General features: G+C 41.3%; 1 protein-coding gene across 1 annotated transcript in view; it reads left to right on the top strand.

The window, feature by feature from the left end:
* BMAL2 (basic helix-loop-helix ARNT like 2) overlaps positions 1-24,234 on the top strand; it is a 73,796-nt gene that overhangs the window by 31,094 nt on the left and 18,468 nt on the right. Inside the window, exons 5-10 of the mRNA XM_065888196.1 lie at positions 1,231-1,272; positions 5,830-5,987; positions 10,959-11,038; positions 12,112-12,204; positions 15,406-15,523; positions 16,356-16,499. Coding sequence (XP_065744268.1) covers positions 1,231-1,272; positions 5,830-5,987; positions 10,959-11,038; positions 12,112-12,204; positions 15,406-15,523; positions 16,356-16,499 — 635 coding nt within the window. The remainder of the gene's footprint in view (positions 1-1,230; positions 1,273-5,829; positions 5,988-10,958; positions 11,039-12,111; positions 12,205-15,405; positions 15,524-16,355; positions 16,500-24,234) is intronic.

Here is a 24,234-nt window from a genome sequence, read left to right as displayed (position 1 = left end):
TGTACCACGATAGTATTAGTCATACTATTTATAATATTGAAAAATTAGAATATTGAGATATCTAATAATAGAAAATTATTAAATAAATTATAGTGTAGCTAACCAATGGGCCACTATGTAATCATTACAAATCATATTCTCCAAGAATATTTGAAGCTATGGGAAAATATTTATGTTACAGCGTTAAGTGAATAAGGCAAGACATGAAAAATTTTACACTATGATCTGAATTTTGTTTATTTTATATATATATACACATATATATATAACACACATCTACATAAATATCCTCCCATGCCCCACCACCACCCCCATAGCTAAGTAAAATAGTCAAAGCTGTTTTTTGTATGTATCTAGATACATGTCTAGGAAAGAGATTGGAGGGAGACCCATTGAAATATTGACTGTGGTTATTTCCAGATGAGATTATGGGTGCTTTGCCCTGAATTTTTAAAATGCCCTTTCAAAAAACGATACATTTGGGACTGTATTTTTAAAAACACATATTTAAAAAGACCTATTCCTTCTGCATAGTTTTTTAATGTGGAAAGTATTCTATCACCATCAGTATATTTCACTTTGGTAGTGGTCTGGCGACTACATTTCTGAATGAATAAACACACACCCATATAGCACATGTGTGTATGTATATGTATATATAAGTATTTATACACACACATATATACATTTAGTATATTCTGCTAAGGCATATACTAATGTGAAAATTAATATTATTGGCAAGTGATCGGTTTCCAGTTTTTAAAAATATTTCTTACCATCTAGATGAATTTTCAGGTAAAATGAATTCCTTTTGATTAAAGATCTGAGATTCTTAATGTATTTTCAGGCTATTTTAATAGAGCTATTATAAAATTTTTGGCTAATCCATCAGTTGTTTTAAAAATAGCTATTTTATTTAATGTTATTTCTATGAACATTATATTCCTTTTCAAGATTGGCATGGGACAATTTCTAAATAGAACGGTAATTATCATTCATTGTCAGTTCGCATAGTTTTGTTACCTGATGGGGATGAGGCACCTGTCAGCTTTAGTAGGAGAGCAGCCCATGCAGACAGTAATAATTGTTTCAATTAGGAGCTCAGGGTAGCATGTATAACTAAAGACTTAATAGGAATTAGGATGATTGGACTTAATCCCACATTTATTTCTCAAGAATTACCGAAAATCTGTTTCATGTAGTTTGATATTTTATCCTGCTTTTTTGTAGAATGGAAGATGGTGAACAACAAGTAAAAATGAAGTCCTTCAGGTATACTGAACTGTTGAGAGGATACACGGTGGGTGGGAAAGGTCGCACATGTAGTCCGTTAGCCAAAGCAAATGGTGATGTCAAGATAGAATGGATTCAAGAATATTAGCTTTTTCTCATATGTTCTGCTCTGAGAAGATGCAGATACCTCAGGCCCAAACTGGGGTGCTCATAAATTCCTTTTGCTCTGATGAGCTCATTTCCAGCTCTGGAATGCATGCAGGGAGTCAGGTGGGTGATGCCAGCAGTTCTGCTTCTCTGTCAGAGAAGCCAGGCAGATCCCACAGGGCAGGGTCCCTGCCGCGTGCCTGCCTGCCCTGAGTCCAGAGCGTTCCCGAGCTCCCTCAGCCCTGCTGGACCACCTTTCAGCATAGGAAGTCTGAAATGGGAACTCATTTCCTTCTCCACGGAGCCAGAGACCCCTGCCTTGAAGTAATGCAGCCACTCAGGGTGAAGGAGTAGGAGTGACTGGAAGTAAATACAGTTCTAAAAACAAAACAAAACAAAACCATATGATACCATCATCAGATACATTATACCTTTTTCTTCTATCTACTTGAATAACACTTCGGCTTACGTGTCTTTAAATTTTTCTCAGAATAGCTATTTATTGAAAACAACTATTATTTTCTTGAAGCACTAGAGAAAACCTAATTCATCCAATAAGTAAATCAGAATTACTTACAAGGAGTGTCTGATTATTAGGAACCATCACCATAAAGTCTGTCACTTGTTTCATCATATTCTTTCAACGTCAACAAGTTTTTTCCCCTACATCTGGCAACATGGCCAGATCTCAGTTTTGCTTTTTCTCCATTTATTCTGTTTTTTTTTTTTTTAAATATGACTCTGCAGAACACTGACATGGTTCAAAGTGACAGTAACAGTTCACAGAATTAAGAGCCAGAGCTCTGATAAATTATTAAGCAGAGAACTTGCCTCTGAGTAAATATGCCCTTCTTTAATAAAATTCTTTAAGAAGTCTTTTCAGGTGCACCTCCTTCAAGTAAAGTACCTTATTCAAAAACTGGCTATTTCACCTTCCTCTGTCTTTCCTAGCTCCCAGCATCATCATTCATTATTCCCAAGTGACCTTGTTCCTACCTGTTCTCATCTCCCTCAAAGCCCTGGCTCTAAGAGGAGTCACTTTCCCTTCTGCTGTACATTCCTGGAATCAGGCACCTCTGTCCACTGCTGCTGTCCATGCTAATGGGTAATATTGTTAGAAAGAAGAGGTGAACATTATAGCAAGTAGATAATCATAACATTTTAAAAATCATAAATCTTTAAAAGCTTCTCATGGGGGAATTCCCTGGTCCAGTGGTTAGGACCCGGCGCTTTCACTACTGTGGCCTGGGTTCAGTCTGGTCGGGGAACTAAGATCCTGCAAGCCGTGTGGTGTGGCCAAAAATCAACATAAATAAAAATTGCTCATGAATAGACCAAAGTACGAGCAGATAACTGCATTTTATGTAAATACACAGGTAACTTGAATTCCATCCAGTTCACCCCAAAGTACTTACTTTGTTCCAGGAGTGTCATTGGCCAAGCATGAATGGTTGGGCGGATGGTGCTCCATCAGCGCTTCCCGCCTTGGTCCCGCTCTTCCATCTAGTTTAAAGTCTCTAAGAACAGATGGGGACGAGTCTCCTATTTTTCCTCTTTCCCATTAGATTGCCTTCCCCAAACTCTTCTTCTTCTCTTTTTCTTTTGTTTTAATATTACCTTTTTCTTTCTTTCTTTTTTTTTTTTTTTTTGAGGTACACGAGCCCCTCACCGCTGCAGCCTCCCCCGCTGTGGAGCACAGGCTCTGGACGCGCAGGCTCAGCGGCCATGGCTCACGGGCCCAACCGCTACGCGGCACGTGGGATCCCTCCGGTCCGGGGCACGAACCCGTGTCCCCCGCATCGGCAGGCGGACTCTCAACCACTGCGCCACCAGGGAAGCCCTTTTTATACTTTTTAAGTCAGTTTAAGTGAAGGTTTCTGTCACTTGTAACCACAAGATTCTTTCTTTTCCCCACTCAGAACCTAGATATGTTTATTTTATTTAATTTAGTTTTTTATTTTTTTATTGGAGTGTAGTTGCTTTACACTTCTGTGTCAGTTTCTGCTGTACAGCAAAGTGAATCAGCCATATGTATACATATATGCCCTCATTTTTGGATTTCCTTCCCATTTAGGTCACCACAGAGCACCAAGTAGAGTTCCCTGTGCTATACAGTAGGTTCTCATCAGTTATCTGTTTTATACATGGTAGTGTATATATGTCAATCCCAATCTCACAGTTCATCCCCTCCTTCCCCCTGGTATCCATACATTTGTTCTCTATGTCTGTGTCTTTATTTCTGCTTTGCAAATAAGATCATCTATAACCACAAGATTCTTAACAAATCTTAAGAGAGAGTGCTTAGGTTGCATTGCCTGTTCAACATTTCACATGTTGCCAATATTTCTCTACGTCAGTGCAGCTGAATGACCATTTTACCCTGGGAAGAACCAGTTCTCTCTTGGGCTGTGGCGACCGCTTTGCTCAGCACTGTGATAATGGCAGGAGGCTCGAGAGCCCGGGGCCGTGTGTGGTTCAAGTTTCAGGCTCACGCTCATTGACAAGTCACGTAACCTCTGAGTTAGAAAAGGGGCACAGAGATGAGAGGGGATTAAGTGACATCACATCGTTGTGGTGTCATCCGGAGGCCAAGACTGCCCCCCATCTGCTGAACTGGCTGCTGGGGAGTGTGAATGAGGCCCCCCCCAGACTAGGCTGCCAGATAAAATACAGGACACCTGGCCAACTGTGAATTTCAGATATGTAATGAAGACGTTTTAGTACAAGTATGTCCCAAATATTGCACAAGGATATACTTATACTAAAAAAGTATTCACCGTTTATCTGAAATGCAAAGTTAACTGTGCGTCCTGGTGCCCCAAGTGCCCTCCCATGTTCAGGCTTCTCAGGATGTGTACTCCAGGGAAAGGGACTCTGCAACTTCGGTTTGACCACGTGGCTCAAGCCATCTCAAATATTTAAGAACTATTTTAAGAACTAGAATTTATAGGAGTTTGTGGTTACTTGGCTCTTCAGGGGGAAGAAGGGAGGGAGGGTCTAGAGCTAGTCTAGTGGTGTCACCAATCAAGATAAACCCTACAGAAGGAAGAGTAATCAGGGCTGGCAGAGGAAGGATTAAAATGGGGTCAGCTGCAGAGAATGCATTCAGTTTGGGATTTCTTGAGTTTTCGGGGGCTTATGAATCCCTGACGTGCATAATTTTAGTCCTGAAGGTTGGGAATTGGATAAAGAATGAATGAGATAGGGATTGAATGGTAAGTAGCTTATGAGTAGTTGTAAAGCCTTATGAAGGTGTGCAATCTCTTAGGGTGAAGCTATAGGTGAGGAGAGAGTGGTGTCAAGTGAGGGGTCTCTGGGGGGCCAGTATTGAAGGACAGAGGAAGAGCTGAGTAGGGAGGCTAAGGGGAGCGGAGCCTCCCTTAGCGGAGCGGAGCCTCCCTTAGCGGAGCAGAGCGGAGAGGCTGGAGGAGCGGAGAGGTCACAGAAGCCAGCGAAGAATGAGAAATGGCAATAGTGTCAAATTCAAGGCAGGGATCACCTGGGGTTGCATAAGATGACGATGACCTCTGCTAGAGTAGTTTTAGTGGAATGGGGGCTGGGAGGATGATTTGATTTCAATTTTTTTTTTGGCTGCACTGGGTCTTCGTTGCTGCCCGTGGGCTTTCTCTAGTTGCGGTGAGCGGGGGCTACTCTTTGTTGCAGTGAGTGGGCTTCCCGTTGCAGTGGCTTCTCTCTTGTTGCGGAGCACAGGCTGTAGGTGCATGGGCTTCAGTAGTTGCAGCACACAGGCTCAGTAGTTGTGGCTCACGGGCTTAGTTGCTCCATGGCATGTGGGATCTTCCTGGACCAAGGATCAAACCCGTGTCCCCTGCATTGGCAGGCAGATTCTTAACCACTGCACCACCAGGGAAGTCCTGGGAGGTTGATTTAAATAGGAGAGGCACCTGGGAGATGAAACATTAAGTGGAGACCGTACTCTCAGGAAGCTGGCCAAGGAGGGAAGACATTAGCAAGGAAAAAAAATCCCTAGAATTCTGGAAAGGGGTTTCTTCCTCAAAGGGAAGAGACTTGAGCCCATTTATCGACGCATAGAAGGAGCTGTGAAAGAGAATGAGCTTAAAATGCTGATAACTGTGCAAGCAAAGACCAGAAGGGAGTTAGCTTTGAATAGAAGGCGGCCCATTCTTCCTCTACGACTGGAGGGAAGCTCAAAAAGCACCTGCTGCAGCTCTCACACAGAGGTCTTAGTTCTTGAAGGTTTCAGGGAATAAGGTCAGGAAGGAAGGAGCAAGGGTATGGGGGGTGGAGGTAAAAGCAGTGTGAATGAGTGCCACTCCTGCCTCTTCCCTGAATGCCACCTGCAGGGCCAAAGTCGGGAGGAAGAACAGTGGGGGCTTGCTGGCCTCACCCGTGCTCCCACTGCTGCCTCTGGGGTCACTGGGGGTCTGTTAAATGTTAAATATAATGGAAGCTCTTTCTCCTTCTTAGAGAAGCTCATAGCCAAACCGAAAAGCGCAGGAGAGATAAAATGAACAACCTGATTGAAAAACTGTCCGCGATGATCCCTCAGTGCAATCCCATGGCACGGAAACTGGACAAACTGACAGTTTTAAGAATGGCTGTTGAACACTTGAGATCTTTAAAAGGTGAGTTTGAAATGGCCTCCATACTTGGATTTGTGAAGTCTTCCCTGTAATTGAAGTCCCTGATGGGTTTGTTTTGTTGTTATTGGCTACTGAGATTTTATACAGATGTGTCTTTCAACTTCATAGGTATTCATTTTGATGCTTGTCCGTATTCTGTACGTGGAGAAAATACTAATTTGGATGTCAGAAAACTTGGTTGCACTAAAAGCTTCATCTTGAGTTTACTGTGTGAACTTGAAAAGCCTTTATATTACTACTAGTTTCCTCACACATAATATGAAGATGATAAAACCTGCTGTACATACCTCTCAATATTTTAGAAGTTTTTAAATGTTAATTATTATAATTTTAAGTTATTGACAGATTTCCACTATTAGAAAAGAAAACCTCCTTAAATTCAGCAATTTCTCTTAAAACTTTATTCAGACTTGTAAGTAGTACCTGAAAATGCATCACACCTTACTATTCTAAGATATTCTCACATTTACGAGACATTGGGTGAAGGAGGTCCTCAGCTGATGCTTCTTGGGGCGTGCGGGATCGTTTCTGACTTTAGAAGTTCCCCTATTTGAGCTTGAATTTTAAATCAAAGTGTAATAAGTGTTCTGTGTATATGTGTAGTCGAAATCACATCTGGTTTGGGAATAACCCTGGTCTGACTTGGGGGGCAGAATGATGGAAATAGAATTGAGTTTTAGGTACAGGAATGTTAATGACAGAAATTCATATTGAGATTATCAGAGGACCGGCAGAGGAGTTCGCTGCAGACCACTGAGAAGACTCTGAAAGTTCAGATTTGTAAAGATCTAAAAGATTATAGTGAAATCTGGCTCAGAAAGTATAAGAAAGGAATAAGCAAAGGAAGACCAAGGGTCTTCTTTAGATGTCTGTCCTATACTGCATACCAGGAAAAGGAATCTGTTTCAGGGAAAAGGAAGTTCTGTGGTCTGCACATCGAGACTTTGCCAAGTCAAGTTAAAGTGGCTTAGAGGAGAGCAGTGTTCTCTGGACTCCAGGTGCAAACTGGAGCCTAGACAAAGAGGATCTTACTTCATAATGAGACAAAAAATCCTGGCAAATCTGTTCGGATTGGAGGAGGAGCGGCCATTGGCAAATTAGGAAGTAAAACTAGAGACAGCTATTAAAGGGCTATTCAGTAGTAATTTGTGCAAGTTGTACTTTAAATCACCTTCCTCAGATCTCCACAGATGGTAGAAAAATGACTTATGCACTGCATGCAGATCTGGAGTGCAGGCAGTGGGGAAAAGCAAGTTCAGCCCTTGATCCCTTCAGTGCCATGCAGAGAGCAGCCCAGGTGTTGGGAGACTGCCTGGCTGGCTTCCTTTTGGGAGTGTGATAGGAGGTCTTTGGTTCATAAGAGTCTGTTGTGAAAGAAGATTCTCTTTTACCCACAACTGGGTCTTGCATAAGTTGTATGCAACACTTCCCTTAAATCTTTTAGCAGTGAACATTAGCAGGCTCAACCGAGGTCATTTGCTTGCAGCCCTAAAATTACCCAACAGTTTTCACATTCACAACGTCCTGGCAGAAGAGGACCTGAGGGAAAAGCCATGAATCAGTCAACTAATTCAACAAACATGAAATGAGCATCAGCTCGGTTCCTGTCCTGTGCTGGGGTTAGGAAAATGAAGGAGGCAAGATCTCTGTGCTTGGAGGGGTTCGTGGTGGAAAGGGAGACGGACCCCGGAGGAGATCATTAACACCCGGTGTGATAAATGTTATGTGGAAGTACGCGTGGGACGAGGGGCAGCTCAGGGAGGAGACGCTGTCTAAATCCAGAAGGGATTCTTTGGAGCAGAGCGTAGATTTAACCATTGGCCCTTCTAAGCTGAAGTGAGGTGGTCATGTACGCATCACACATCCTGACCAGATCCTTAGTCAGTGCTACCCACGGATGAGATGACTTAAAGCAGCTGGGGCTGCGTTCCAGTGCCCTAGCCAGAGTGTACCCCAACTCGATCCACAAATGCCCAGATGCCAGATCATGAGAAGGCTGCACGTGGATGGTCCACACGTAATTACTTTGAAGACAGAGGATGGTGAAATGATTTTTTTCTCTACACTCTGCAGCAGTGCTTTGCAGACTATCTGGGGGGGAGAGCAAGTGCTCCCTACCCCCATCCATTGTAAAATACGGTACAATTAATCAGTGGAAAAACACTCATGGGCTGGGATGCCACAACAGTGTTACGTTTCCGTAAAAGTGTCTAAATGTGTATTCTTAATTTCTGTGCTCATCTCACCACGGTGTGGTGACGAAAGTGGTTTGCAGACCACATTTGGAGTAAGCCGCCTTCTGCAGCAGGAGGCGCTTTCCGAGAACCTGCGTGGGTCTGAATACCTGGGAGCCAATAATGCATGCGTGTGGGTCCTGGAGGCAAACCTGGGTTCGAATCCTGGCTCCCTGCCTTAATTGCCATGGGACTTAAGTTACTTCACATTCTAACCCTCAACTCCCACAGCTGTGAAACAGGGATAATGCATTGCCTCATAGGGTTGTTGTTAAGAGTAAAGGACAAGTGTAAAGGGTGAGCACAGTGTTTCTCTTTTTTTCATTATTGTTCTTTTTTTTTACTGCAGTATAGTTGATTTACAATGTCGTGTTAGTTTCAGGTGTACAGCAAAGTATATATTGAGCTATACATATACAGTAGGTCCTTGTTGTTTATTTTGTATCCATTAATCCCAAACTCCTAACTTATCCCTCCCCCAACACCTTTCCGCTTTGGTAGCCACAAGTGTGAGTCTGTGTCTGTGAGTCTGCTTCTGTTTTGTAAATACTGTTTCTGTTATTTGTATCATTTTTTTAGATTCCACATGTAAGTGATATCGTATGAAGTTTGTCCTAAGACAGATGTCAGAGAAAGAGGGCAGGGTTTCTTGATGCTGGAGGTGGTGGTCAGAGGACAGGAGGAAGAATTGTTATTGTCATATTGATCATTATTATCCTTATTATAATGATCATTGTCATACTGTCATTTTCTAATGACGGTGATGAAATTTATAACAAAAGTCAGTGATCATGTTTCCTCATTTATTTTTGCCACCAGAATCTGAGAATCAACTTTGTCACTGCCCTTTGGCAGGCGTACAGAATCGCACGGCTTGCATTTTGTTAGCTCACCTCACCCTGGCTTCAGCTCTTTGCTGTCTGCCCTCTTTTTCTCCCTGGCACGTCCTCACGTCCTCACGTCCTCACTCTCCTGTTGCGTCAGGGCTCGCCCATTCTGGCTGACAGACACTGACCGGCTTTCCTCAGCGCGATTCCGCCAACCTGGCTTTAGGCCAGCCTGGAAGTGTCAGCGCCTCACTCACATTGATGTATTCCTGTGCCTGGCCTGGCACGCAGAGTCTGCGTCTTTCATCCCTTTCTCAACTCCCTCCTACCAGGCTACTGGGTAGTAATAATAATAATAACAAGTAGTCATTTGGGGAAATTCTTTGAGGGCTACCTAGAAGGTAGATTCCAAAAGAGATTTCGTTTGCTTATGCCAGGCCTTTAAGGGGTGCTGCCGGTCTGAGAAGACTTTACCCAATCACTCCATGAGTGTGTGTGATTTTTCTGGTTTTGTTTTTTCCCCACCACTTAGGTAGTTGGTGAGTTTCGGCTATACATTCATCCAAGGACCAATTAATGGTTAACATGTCTCAGGGTGTTACCCTACCTTTCTTTTGCAAAAGCATCTTTCCTTGCGGTGCCTAGAAGGAGGGGTTTAGGGTTAGGGAGGTTGGGAAGTGCAAGGGAGGGAAATGTGATTTACTTTTAAATCACCCTTGCTTGGAGGTTATCTGGGGACAGCACACCTTGGCTCGATGAACTGTCCCCTGCGCCCCCTTGTGGCCATGAAGGGCTTTCCCTGTCAAGGTTGGTGGATGCCCTCAAGACAAACGTACTTTTAGTTCTTCCCTTACTTCTCTCAGGTCAAATTTTACCTAGCTTTGACATGATCATTACTTATCATTTTCCCAGCTCTTCTGGTTTCTTTAGAGACTTTCCTTTTAATACTGTAACCTCTATGCTAAGGACTTAAAGTGAATTATTTCATTTATATTTTATACATTTTTTTGTATAAGTCTCCATATGATCTTTAAAGGGTCCTATGGGAAATCTTATGAATCCATAAAATTTGCTTAGAATTCCAGAATCTCTCTATTCAGGGTAATTCATAAGATCAGTTTTAATAAACTAAGAAATTATAAAAATAACCAGAGTCATGAATATTGTTGCATGTTATTATAATGTTATAGATAATACATTGCACTTTATTACTTTTCAATATACAGCTCTCACTGTCTGCACATTTGAGTGTAATGGAATAAGTAGTTCTAAGAGTTTACAGTCTGAGAGGCTGTATTACTAGACATTTCAGTCTAGTAATAACGAAGAAAGAGAATGATTACAGAAGAGGTCTTAGAGTGTGCTAAAAGAGAAAATACCATCATCGTCGTTGTCACCAATAGCAACAGCAGCATTGCTAACGTTCACTGAGCATTTACTACATTTCCATCTCTAATTTTTTTTAAAGAAATACTCTATTTTATTTATTTATTTATTTATATTTTTGGCTCATTGGGTCTTCGTTGCTGCACGTGGGCTTTCTCTAGCTGCAGTGAGCGGGAGCTACTCTTAGTTGTGGTGCGCAGGCTTCTCATTGTGGTGGCTTCTCTTGTCGCGGAGCACGGGCTCTAGGCGCACGGGCTTCTGTAGTTGTGGCACGTGGGCTCAGTAGTTGTGGCTCAGGGGCTCAGTAGTTGTGGCTCGTGGGCTCTAGAGCGCAGGCTCAGTAGTTGTGGTGCACGGGCTTAGTTGCTCCGTGGCATATGGGATCTTCCTAGACCAGGGCTCGAACCCATGTCCCCTGCATTGGCAGGTGGATTCTTAACCACTGCGCCACCAGGGAAGTCCCTCCATCTCTATTTTTAATAACTAGTTGACTTCTTTATTTTCAGGTATGACAAGTTCTTATGCAGGAAATAATTACAGACCTTCATTCATTCAGGATAATGAGCTCAGACACCTAATTCTTAAGGTAAGTTAAGAGCTATGTTTGTCTAAATTGTATTTGTCCTTTCATTTTTGTTTGAAAGGGAGGAAGATTTTTAGTTCTAAAAATTCCTGTTCTAAACATACAGGACTCTGTATTATACCGAATTTCCTTTAAGATAAAAATTTAAGTTATGCAAGTAAATATGTCTTATTAGTTTGGGCTGATGAATGTAGAGGCAGAGGATAGGCACTTTCCAAAGGAGAGAGCATAGCTTGTCTTTAATGCTAAGCTCCTTACACTGCCTGCTGCACTCACTTCCCACACCGTAGGCTCTACTCCCCACTGTTGGCACCTCCTTCAAGGCCATCTACCTGGTACTCAATTCCTTCAGGATCCTGTTCTCTGCAGATGAGCCAGCCACTGCTTACTGAATGAGTTATTAGTCGATGCTTTGCCATTTCTGTCCTCATCATTTCACTTGCATGCCTGGGTTTCAGATCCACTGGTCTACAGGTTTATTTGACGTGGAAAATATGACCATGTCATTGGCTTATCCTGCTCCCAGGAGGTAATACATGTCTTGATCTTGTGCTATTACTACTAGGCTTTATGCCTTAGTATGATTAAATAGAAAGATTTTTGATATACATTTGTCCGTTTTTCTTTTAATTTTTTTAAAGAGCCCCTTTTTTATTTGAACAGCTGAATTCAAATATAGTATTCCTGATGCTTCCTTCATCCCAGTCTGCACAGTCCTTCCGTCTCAGTGCATCCACAGACAACTGTTATTGATGTGTTTTGATATCTTTACAGAGTTTCTGTATGAGTATAGAATTCAACATAGGTAATTTTTATATTTTGAAATATCTCAACTAGATATTCCATGCCTGGACTTTCCAAGTCAAAAACATTACTTTAGACTGGGGTTCAATTTGATTTTATCAGTCTTTTTATGTAGTGAGAAAATTTCTTAAAATTAATTTCACTAGCTCTTATGACCACTCTACTAGTTTTATTGCTACAATAATTTCCTCAAAATCTGAATGTATGTGTATGAGAGAGACAGAATTCACTTTGTATTTTTAAAATATTCACTTTGTATTTTTAAATCCTAGACTGCAGAAGGCTTCCTGTTTGTGGTTGGATGTGAAAGAGGAAAAATTCTCTTCATTTCTAAATCAGTCTCCAAAATACTTAATTATGATCAGGTATCCAAAACTGAGGATATTTTCTTACTATGTTTATTAATTTAAAAAAAATTTTTGGGGGGTGTGTGTGGCTGCGTCGGGTCTTAGTTGAGGCATGCATGATCTTTCGTTGTGGTGTGGGCTCTTCGTTTGGCGCATGGGCTCTTCGTTGCGGCATGCGGGCTTCTCTCTAGTTGCGGTGCATGGGCTCTAGTTTGAGGCACGCGGGCTCTCTAGTTGAGGCGCACGAGCTCAGTAGTTGTGGCATGTGGGCTTAGTTGCCCCATGGCATGTGGAATCGTAGTTCCCCAGCCAGGGATCGAACCCGTGTCCCCTGCATTGGAAGGCGATTCTTTACCACTGGACCATCAGGGAAGTCCCACTATGTTTATTTTGTAAAAACAAAACACATCTTGAAGCTCTTTTTCTGAACTCTTTCTTCCCATTGGGCTGTGGGATTGGCTTCTGCTAAGTTAGAACTAAGAGAGATGGGAAGATGTGTGGAAAAAGTATGAATTTTTGTTATTGACAGGAGTGTTCACTTCCTTCAGCAAGTTATTTCATTTTCCTGAACCTCAGCTTCCTCCTATGTAAAAAGTGGAAATTATGATTATACCTGTCTCTCAGGATGTAAGCACTAAATACGGTATCATATTTGAGTGTCTGAAAAATATCGGTCACCCTTCTCTGTTTCCTCCAAGAGACAGCATTATTATTTATTAAGTTACACACACTGCAAAACAGCTTTTTATCTAGGCTCTGGCAACAAACTCTGAAATACATCTTTCATTTAACTAGTGGTGTGATTGATTTGCCTCCTTTTTACTGAACACCATTTAATTTAAACAAGTTACTCAAAAACTATAGCACTGAAACCAACAGAGTGAATAAACTAGCACCTGTGGTCTCCTTCAAAATAGAAATAGAATAATACAGTACATAATAAAAATAATATATATAGCTCTATTTACAGTAGCCAGGACATGGAAGTAACCTAAGTGTCCATCGACAGATGAATGGATAAAGAAGATGTGGCACATATATACAATGGAATATTACTCAGCCATAAAAAGAAACGAAATTGAGTTATTTGTAGTGAGGTGGATGGACCTAGAGTCTGTCATACAGAGTGAAGTAAGTCAGAAAGAGAAAAACAAATACCGGATGCTAACACATATATATGGAATCTTAAAAAAAAAAAATGGGGCTTCCCTGGTGGCGCAGTGGTTGAGAATCCGCCTGCCGATGCAGCGGACACGGGTTCGTGCCCCGGTCGGGGAAGATCCCACATGCCGCGGAGCGGCTGGGCCCGTGAGCCATGGCCGCTGAGCCTGCGCGTCCGGAGCCTGTGCTCCGCGGCGGGAGAGGCCACAACAGTGAGAGGCCTGCGTACCGCAAAAAAAAAAAAAAAAAAAAAAAATGGTCGTGAAGAACCTAGGGGCAGGATGGGAATAAAGATGCAGACCTACTACAGAATGGACTTGAGGACACTGGGAGGGGGAAGGATAAGCTGGGACAAAGTGGGAGAGTGGCATGGATATATATACACTACCAAATGTAAAATAGATAGCTAGTGGGAAGCAGCTGCATAGCACAGGGAGATCAGCTCGGTGCTTTGTGACCGCCTAGAGGGGTGGGATAGGGAGGGAGACGCAAGAGGGAGGAGATATGGGGATATATGTATATGTATAGCTGATTCACTTTGTTATAAAGCAGAAACTAACACACCATTGTAAAAAAAAATAATAATATATATAAAGATATAATAAATAAGATAGAAATAAGATAGCCCCCAGCTTTAATCTTAAATAACTCCCATTAATCTCTGCCTGTAGTCCCCCCAAACTTGAAAATTTGGAGAGATAGAAGGCATTCATAGATAATGAGTTAAATAGCAGAAAAAGATTTTATGAACTTACATACAGAGGGAGTGAAAACCAAATGAATCATGCAGCTGGTTATAGGTGGGGACACAAAAGCAGGGTAAGACTTGATTTTTCTGTCTTCTAATTGGAAATAGAGAACATCACACACATACATACACACCAAGATAGTTGACAATTCAAGGTAGCTCTTAAGTTCCAAATTAGTAACATGGAGGCCAGCCCCACTGGACACTGACTTTGCATTTCAGAGACCATTCAAGAGACTCACTGACTGCTCAGGAGGACTTTGGGATCCCCATGGTACAGGGTCTGGTCTTCAGCTTTTCAGCCTCAGAAATCTGATTTGTCTAGAACAGCAGAGATTGGCACAACATTGTAAATCACCTGTACTTCAATTTAAAAAAAAAAAACTGATTTGCTCTGAAGCAGTTCTGGGTATAGACTTATCTTAGCCAATCACACAATAGACTGATGTATAAATCAGATTGCTAGTGGGTTTTTTTTGTTTGTTTTGTTTTTGATAGCGATATCTAACCGCCAAGCACTCCAGGCCACTTGGGCCAGCTGGTCCATTTTTTTTACCTTCTGTAGGAATGTCTGCTTGGGTAATAAAGGAGTTCAGAAGAGGGGTGATCACTGTGGGCTTCACATGTGAAGTAGAATGTCTCCTAGGCTTTAAGATGAGCAGAGAAGGGGAGGAAGACATTTCAGGTTGGAAGAAGGAATCTTGGAATTCAGGGAGTAAAAGGCAATTGGCTGGATCAGCCAGGGAACTGAGTTTCTAGAGAAAAGGTAATGAATTCCAGGTGATGAGACCATGCAAGCAAAGTCATGGGCTGAGGAATGCTGTGCATGTGGGGAGAAGTGGAATGCCAAATGAGACGTATTCCAGGTTGGATTTGAGTTATCAACAGTATGGTAATTATTTGTAAGCAGTATGGTAAATTTGAGTTACACCATAAAAATCACAGGTATTCTCTGACTTCTATATTATACTGTAATATAATCTCTTTTAATAATGGTAAAGTTTAAAGTAAATAATAATATGCCTTGAAGTAACATGTGAATTGGGGATGTTACCAAAATTAACAAGAATAAATAGAATGTTAGTTATTAGGTGTGTGTATGTGGTTTGTGTGTATCCAGTTATGGGTCTGTGTGCATGTGTTTTTTTCTATCTGCACGTATCACTGTTTTTAACACTGACCAGGTGTTAAAAACACCTGAGCTTAAGAAAAAGCCACTTTAAACCAAAGAAAGAGTATCCTATGTCTGTATGAGGAAAGGCAGAAATGACATGATACTGATTTTCAATAAACATCTACCTTATAAATAGGCTAGTTTGACTGGACAAAGCTTATTTGACTTCTTACATCCAAAAGATGTTGCCGAAGTAAAGGAACAACTTTCTTCCTCTGATATTTCACCAAGAGAGAAGCTAATAGATGCCGAAAGTAAGTACTCATTTCAGCATTCTTACCATTTTTTGTAAATGTAATTATTACTTCAGAGTACAGCTGTACAGTGTTTTGAAAACATTAGCTAATTATGGTTTTATCAAGAGGAGAATTATTTAGTAAACTTTATAATCATCAACCTCAGTTTAATAAAGCAATATAACTATATAGAGAATTCATGTATTTGTGCACGTATATAAAAACAAATACATTCATCTGAAGATGCTTTGGGGAAAATGTTATCACTTCATATTCTCTATTTTTCATATACTAATAAAATATTTATAGGAAAGTATCATTTGGAGTAAAAAAAATTGCTGGAGTTTTTTTATTATTTAGTTGTATGCTGAGGGACAATTATTCTCTTTCTTAAATGTGTTAGTTAGGTCTACTCAGTGTGAAAGGCCTTGTATAATTGTGCTTGAGAAGTATACATATTCTTTATCTTCTCCAGAAATAATTCTCTTCTCTGAAAATGCTTATTGCCTAATAATTATTTATAATATAAAAATAATAATGCTTTATGCTACTGATTACTGTTTTAGTTAAGGCTTTTTTCATTTAATTTTTATTTCATTTAAATTATCTTTACTATCTGCCCCCCTGGGGAAAAATATAAAGGTAAATTTCAAGTGATTATAAGTTATCAAAATGTGATTGCTTGACAAATACATTTTTTTGGTATGTTTCACTTTGGGGTTTACTGTATAATAATGTCAATAACCATTTCTCAAGTAATAGATGACCAGAAAATGTTAGGAGATAGATTTCAAAATTATTTGAAAATATTATTTTCTACCTATTCTCTTACCTTTTTGCACTATGAAAGCTGGTTTGCAAGCTCACAGTAATTTCCACACCGGAAGGAGTTGTGTGTATTCTGGCTCAAGACGATCCTTTTTCTGTCGAATCAAGAGTTGTAAAATCTCTGTTAAAGAAGAGCACGAATGCTTACTCAACTCAAAGAAGAAAGGTATTGTCCTTTTGAAATGTCAAGTGATTTGAGCCATGGATATAAAATTAAATGTCCTAAATATTTTCTGTACAAGAAAAAAAAAATAAGCTGAATGGTCAAGGCAAATAATTGAGGCCAAAAGCATTTATTTATCTAAATAATTCTGGTTCTGGTGAACCAAGACCGTGTTAAGTAGATCCAACCATAAGTGAATCAGCTAACCTACACAGCAGTCCATATGAGAGAAAACCTTGGCGGCCAACCCAACTACCTTAACACGGCTGAAATCTCTGTGATGTTCGATGCAAGTTATAAATTGAGTAGAGGCTAACATTATCAAGTTTTGTTTGTGTTTTAAAGACTACCAGATTAATTTCTCTCTCCTTCTGTGAAGAAAAGAGTTTCCACATGGACTTATTTAGTACTAATATTTCAGTCATCTCTTTGTTGTGGTGCATGGCTAGTGTCCAGGGTAACCATTTTACTTCTGTAAAACCTGATCTCACCCTCTGCCCCCTGGCCTAGCATCTTACTCTTTATTTCTAAACCTTGCAACTGCGTAGGTTGCAACCTCTCTATTCTTTTTGAGAACCACTGCTTTAAACTCTTGTGTCAAGTATGAGATTCTTTGGGAACACAAGAAGAGGAAAGGGTAGAGGAAGAGGGGATGCCCTGGGCAGCAGTGCCGAGACTGGTGCAGGCTCAGTGGCCATGGCTCATGGGCCCAGCCGCTCCGCGGCATGTGGGATCTTCCCAGACCGGGGCACGAACCCGTGTCCCCTGCATCGGCAGGTGGACTCTCAACCACTGCGCCACCAGGAAAGTCCGCTTACAGTTTTTTTATAGCGTGCAAAATAATGTTGGAAGGCCATTGCTTTAGAGATTAGAGAAGTAATAGATGAGTCACAGGATACCCCTAGGAACACCTCTGTGCTTTTAGTAGACCCCTCACCTGATAGTGAGAAAGACTTTTTTCATGTTATATGAGGTCCAGTGGGAGCTAAGTGACCATTGCCATCACCGCAGTAACATATGAAGTACTAAATCAGACACCCTGGGTCTGCCCCCCTTAGGACTTCATATTAAGACCACAGGAAGGTCAAGACGTGTAGACCAGCTAGGAGAACCTCACAAACATTTCAAAAGATCTGTCCCCGAATAAGGAAGACTACAGGATGATCAGTGGAGATATGAAAGATTTAAGAGGACAGCTTGGTGATGTGCTTCTCCACCATAATGAAGGTTTAATCCTGAATTGACAAGTGCCCAGTGTGGAAGAAAAGATTGGTGCCTGTCAAGCCTATGGCCCTGGAGGCTTCCCAGACTCAGATCTCCAAAACAGGATGCCAACAGCAGCACCAGGGCATCCTGCTGGAAGGAATGGAGAGTGCAAGCCCATTGGCAGATCCTGGACCATTAAAGCACAGGCAACACCTCTTTCCAGGAAATCTTCCCTGACACCCTCCCCTTGTTGGTTGGCTTGAGTCCCCAGTACCCGCTTTTGCTAATCCATTAATAATCCTGAGCATCTCTGACATCACAGCCCTTTCCACACTGTATCAAAATTATTATTATTTTTTTGTTTACCTCCCACACTAAACTGAGAGCTTCATTTCCCTTTCCATGATGCCTGGCACACAGTAGGCACTGAAACATTTACTGAAGGCATAAGTGACCGTCCTCTTGCCCTTTGTTCCTGATTCACTGACCGCATCATTGCTCTTCAGTCTACAAGAACAATTACGAATCCAGTGAATTAGTCTACATTATAGGGTCTTTCTTTCACCAAAGAAGCAATTTAAACACATTTTGAGATTTTTTTCCCCCAAGACATTTTGAGCAAATACTATGGACTGAATTATGTCCCCTAAAATCCATATGTTGAAGTCCAGTGTGGTCATATTTGGAGATGGGACCTTTGGGAGATAATTACGTTTAGGTGAGGTCATGAGGGTGAGGCCCTCCTTCTAAGTGGAGACCCCAGAGAGTTTGCAGTCTGTGAGCACACAGCGAGATGGTAGCTGTCTGTGAGCTAGGATGAGAGTCCCCACCAGAACTCAACTATGTTGCCATCCTGACCTCGGAGCTCCAGCCTCCAGAACTGTGAGGAAATAAACTTCTGTTAGTTAAGCCACTCAGCCTGTAGCGCTTTGTTATGCGGGCCCCAGCTGACTAGGATGGGAAACAGCTTGGATCATTTTTCTCTACCAGAATTCCAATAAGTAAATCTGAAAAGGCTCTGCAGTGGAAACCAAAGGAATCTTGGCCTTGCTGAAAATAAATATATGTTTATTAAGTTGGCATTTTACAGTTTGTCTTGAAATACGGGACTGCAAGTCACAAATAGGTGGTAGGACTGTACCTTGTCCAGGCTCATCCTTTCTCTTACCTTAGAGTTTTCATTTCATTTTTTGTCAAATTCTAGGACAGCACATGACTGAATATATACAGTCAGTCACTAATAATAATCTCAGAGGTATAATGCTTTCTGTGTCTGACCTTTTAACCCTTTGTAAAGATACCGAAAGGAAAGTGAGGTATCTTTTGTGAAACTCCGTGGTACTGTGGTAGCATTCCAAAGCAGTCTTGTAAATACTGAATCTTAAGCAAAAACACATGTGTATAGTCATAGGTTAAAAAAAAAAAATCCAAGCAGCATTCTTGAAGAATGTAATAATCAAACTTTAGTCCTTCCATGTGGTTTCTAAAAGGATTGTTTTTTTAATTATAAGTTTTAGAGATGTATAAGAGAGGCAGGGAAAGTTTCTTTCTTTCGTTTGAAATAAATATTGATAATCCTACTGGGAAAAGACAGATATTTCAAGAATATCTGGTAAACGGTCAATTGGAGCTAATTTTTAGTTGAATTCTGTGATGCATTAAAGAAACTGAAATATCGTTAAGTCCCTCCATTGTCCCAGGTTCTTCTACTAGGCCCTGCTTCACAATAGCCATGCTGGTGGACAGGCTTTAGGACAGAGTGGACAGGGCCTGGGCTCTGAATTCAGTAGAGTTTTCATGTCAGGTCTGCTACTTAACAACTGTGCAGCGTTAGGCAAGTTCCTCTCAATACGTGGAAAATGGGTGGGTGGACTGAATTGTGTTTCCCCTAAATCCACATGTAGAAGGCCTTATTCCCAATGTGACTGTATTTGGAGACAGGGCCTTTAAAGAGGTAATAAAGGTTAAGGGAGGTCATAAGAGTGGGGCCCTAATCCGGTGTGACTGGTATCCTCACAAGAGGAGGAGAAGACACCAGGGGTGCATACACGCAGAGGAGGCCACCTGAGGATGCAGTGAGAGAGGCCTCAGGAGAAACCAAGCCTTCCAACACCTTGATCATGGACCTCTAGCCCCCAGAACTTTGAGAAAATAAATTTCTATTGTTTAAGCCACCAGTCTGTGGTATTTTGTATAGCAGCCTGAGCAGGCTGATACAATGGGTAGACTAACGGCACCTCACGGGACTGTGGTTAGGATTACATGTAGCTGAGGCAGTGTTTGGCTCCTAGTAAGCACTCACTATGTGTAAGCTGTTATTTGTGGCTCAGAAAGAAGAGAGGGAAAATAAAAGAGCAAGAAAGAGAATCAGTATGTATTTAAAGTCTGTATGCCAAGCACTTTGCATAAGTACCTAATTTAATTTGCATAACAGTCCTGTGCAAACCATCCCAGTCTTGCAAATGAGAAAAACCAGAAGCTGAAAAAGGTTCTGTAACTTGTCTGAAGTGACATAGAAAGTGGCAGAATCAGGAATCTGGCTTTAAAATCTGTCTTCTTTCCACTATGCCATGCCGCCTATTAGAGTAGCTTCCTAGATGCCAAAGGTTATTAATGGGAGAGGTCCATTCTAGATGATTTCTGCAGCAGACACACAGCAAGGGGGTCGGCTCCTGTTGTGGGAATGTACCCCCGCCCACACACAGATGCTCATCCCCACGCGAAGCTAGGCCACACAGATGCCTGCAGTTAAAGCCAAGTATGTTTTCAAAGAGGACTTTTAAATCTGCTCAAGTACTTGACCAGGTATTCACTTAATACTCCAAAGCTCTGTGCCAAAGGCATGAGGTCGATTTGGCCTAAGAGGTGATGAGGGCTTGTGTTAACCATCAGCGGGGCCAGTCCCCGCAGTGGAAGAGTTGGAAGTTGGGGAGCAGTGTATGTAGACAGACATGTAGACAGATGCCTGGGCCCCGATGAGGTAACCGCAGAATGTAACCCTGATTGGCCACGTGGATGGCTTCCCACTCATGAGACTGTTTTGTATTTTACTTTAACCAAAGGCAGTGTCCGTCAAGTGAAATGATTATCTTTTGCATAGAGTTGCTACTACATTGTTTTTTCCAATAATAATTAGCTAATGGAATTCACTATGTTTTAAGACCACTCCCTATTAATGAAGAAAGCCTTTTACCAGGACGTGCCAGTTCCATTTAAAATTTTAAATTATTGCTTAAGACTATTTTTTAGAGCAGTTTTAGGTTTACAACAAAATCGAGAGAGAGGTACGGAGATTTCCCATGTACCCCTTGCCCTCACACATGTATAGCTTCCCCCATTATCAACATCTCCCACCCAGAATGCCATATATACTTTTTAAAACAAGGGTGAAACCTACATTGACACATCACAATTACACAAAGTCTATTAGTTTACCTTAGGGTTCACTCTTGGTGTTGTACATTCTGTGGGTTTGGACAAATGTATAATTACATACGTCCATCGTTGTAATATCATACAGAGTATTTTCACTGCCCTAAAAATCCTCTGTGCTCTGTCTATTCATCTCTCCCCCAAACTAGCCCTGGCAATCACTTATTTTTTCTTTCCTACTTTTGCCTTCGTTATATTTAAATTTAAAAGAAGAGAGACTAGAAAGCAGCCCTTTTTTTTTTTGTTTGTTTGTTTGTTTGCGGTACGCGAGCCTCTCCGCTCCGCGGCATGTGGGATCCTCCCGGACCGGGGCAAGAACCCGTGTCCCCTGCATCGGCAGGCGGACTCTCAACCACTGCGCCACCAGGGAAGCCCGAAAGCAGCCCTTTTAATGCTAATTGAAAATAAATTTAAGGGGCTTCCCTGGTGATGCACTGGCTAAGGCTCTGCACTCCCAATGCAGGGGGCCTAGGTTCAATCTGTGGTCAGGGAACTAGATCCCACACACATGCCACAACTAAGAGTTCGCATGCTACAACTAAAGAGCTGGCAAGCCGCAACTAAGGAGCCCTCCTTCCACAACTAAGGAGGCCACAGGCCACAACTAAGGAGCCTGCCATCCACAGCTAAGAACCAGCACAACCAAAAAAAATAAAAATTAAGGTTTATGGAAAGGCCATTTCTCAAGATTGGCTATGAGTCGCTCAAGTAGGGCTTCATTATATTATTCTCTCTGATTTTGTGAATATTTGAGATTTTCCATAATAAAAAGTTTTTTAAAAACATGATTGGCATTAAAACCATTATTTCTACCATGATTCTAACATAAATGCCATGGATTCAAATTTTGAAACAGCTTTTAAAACGGGGTTAAGATTGCTCATATATCTCCACTTGTGAAATCAAACGCTGATAAGGATGGGTGATTGTTACCAAATATCTTAGGTATTTCTTAAATTTATCTTGGTAAGATAATCAGTAATCCATGGGCCTCTTGTGCAACAAGATGTGGCATCCTCTCATGCCCCTTGGCTTCCAGTGTCCAATACTCGTGACTCTCTGCTTGACCTCTTTCTCTGGTCCTTAGAGACAGTTCTGCCTATACCAGCAAGGGGTGGACCTCCAGTGCTGGGGAGTCAGTGCTCCCCGGAGGGTCCCTCATCCACTGACTGAGGGGAGCTGTTGGATAAATATTCTTGCTCTCTTTTCCTTGAGGCCGTTCAAGCTGTATAACTGCGGTTCTTGTTCTACATTTTTTTCCCAGAATGCCCCAATAGGTTAAGCTTTAGTCTCCCAAAGTGGGGACTTGTTGAAAAATGTATCTATTATTAGCTTCTTTGTCTTCCCTGTCTCACTTCCCTGCCAGAGTTCCCTGGGAGCACCTCTCAAATACACTTCTTATACTCAAATCCTTGTCTCAGGATCAGCGGCTGTGAGAATTCAAAGTAAGCCATCAAGATACCAAGTTGAGAGACCCAGCCGGCAACTTGTGGAAGAACAGTTTCTTAAAGGATTTTGAAAAGATACCCTGTGGATTAAGGCAGTGTTTGGGTTGTTTTTGTTTGTTTTTCTCTTTTTAAAATCATGCAGTCGATTGCACATGAGTCTACCCTGTGGAGCTGATTGTAAATAATTAGTTTGAGAAGGTTGAGGCCCATGACCCCAGTATTCAGGTAAAAGTCTAAAGAATTCTTGGGATGAGAGGATTTTCTTTTTTTGAATTTTTCAATTTTATTTTATTTTATTTTTATACAGCAGGTTCTTATTAGTCATCAGTTTTATCCACATCACTGTATATATGTCAATCCCAATCTCCCAATTCTTCACACCACCACCACCACCACCCTGCCGCTTTCCCCGCTTGGTGTCCATACGTTTGTTCTCTACATCTGTGTCTCTATTTCTGCCCTGCAAACCAGTTCATCTGTACCATTTTTCTAGGTTCCACATATATGCATTAATATATGATATTTGTTTTTCTCTTTCTGACTTACTTCACTCTGTATGACAGTCTCTAGATCCATCCATGCCTCAACAAATGACCCAATCTCATGCCTTTTTATGGCTGAGTAATATTCCATTGTATATATGTACCACAACTTCTTTAACCATTCATCTGTCGATGGGCATCTAGGTTGCTTCCATGTCCTGGCTATTGTAAATAGAGCTGCAGTGAACATTGTGGTACATGACTCTTTTTGAATTATGGTTTTCTCTGGGTATATGCCCATTAGTGGGATTGCTAGGTCATATGGTAATTCTATTTTTAGTTTTCTAAAGAACCTCCATACTGTTCTCCATAGTGGCTGTATCAGTTTACATTCCCACCAACAGTGCAAGAGGGTTCCCTTTTCTCCACACCCTCTCTAGCATTTGTTGTTTGTAGATTTTCTGATGATGCCCATTCTAACTGGTGTGAGGTGATACCTCATTGCAGCTTTGATTTGCATTTCTCTAATAATTAGTGATGTTGAGCAGCTTTTCATGTGCTTCTTGGCCATCTGAATGTCTTCTTTGGAGAAATGTCTCTTTAGGTCTTCTGCCCATTTTTGGATTCGGTTGTTTGTTTCTTTAATATTGAGCTGCACGAGCTACTTATATATTTTGGAGATGAATCCTTTGTCCGTTGATTCATTTGCAAATATTTTCTCCCATTCTGAGGGTTGTCTTTTCATCTTGTTTATGGTTTCCTTTGCTGTGCAAAAGCTTTGAAGTTTCATTAGGTCCCATTTGTTTATTTTTGGTTTTATTTCCATTACTCTAGGAGGTGGATCAAAAAAGATCTTGCTGTGGTTTATGTCAAAGAGTGTTCTTCCTACGTTTTCCTCTAAGAGTTATATACTGTCCAGTCTTACATTTAGGTCTTTAATCCATTTTAAGTTAACTTTTCTGTATGGTGTTAGGGAGTGTTCTAATTTCATTCTTTTACATGTAGCTGTCCAGTTTCCCCAGCACCACTTATTGAAGAGATGTCTTTTCTCCATTGTATATCTTTGCCTCCTTTGTCATAGATTAGTTGACGATAGGTGCGTGGGTTTATCTCTGGGCTTTCTATCTTGTTCCATTGATCTGTGTTTCTGTTTTTGTGCCAGTACCATAT

The sequence above is a fragment of the Phocoena phocoena genome, chromosome 11 (assembly GCF_963924675.1).
Source record: "Phocoena phocoena chromosome 11, mPhoPho1.1, whole genome shotgun sequence".
Taxonomy (NCBI): domain Eukaryota; kingdom Metazoa; phylum Chordata; class Mammalia; order Artiodactyla; family Phocoenidae; genus Phocoena; species Phocoena phocoena.
This window is presented reverse-complemented; position numbering and strand designations above follow the sequence as displayed.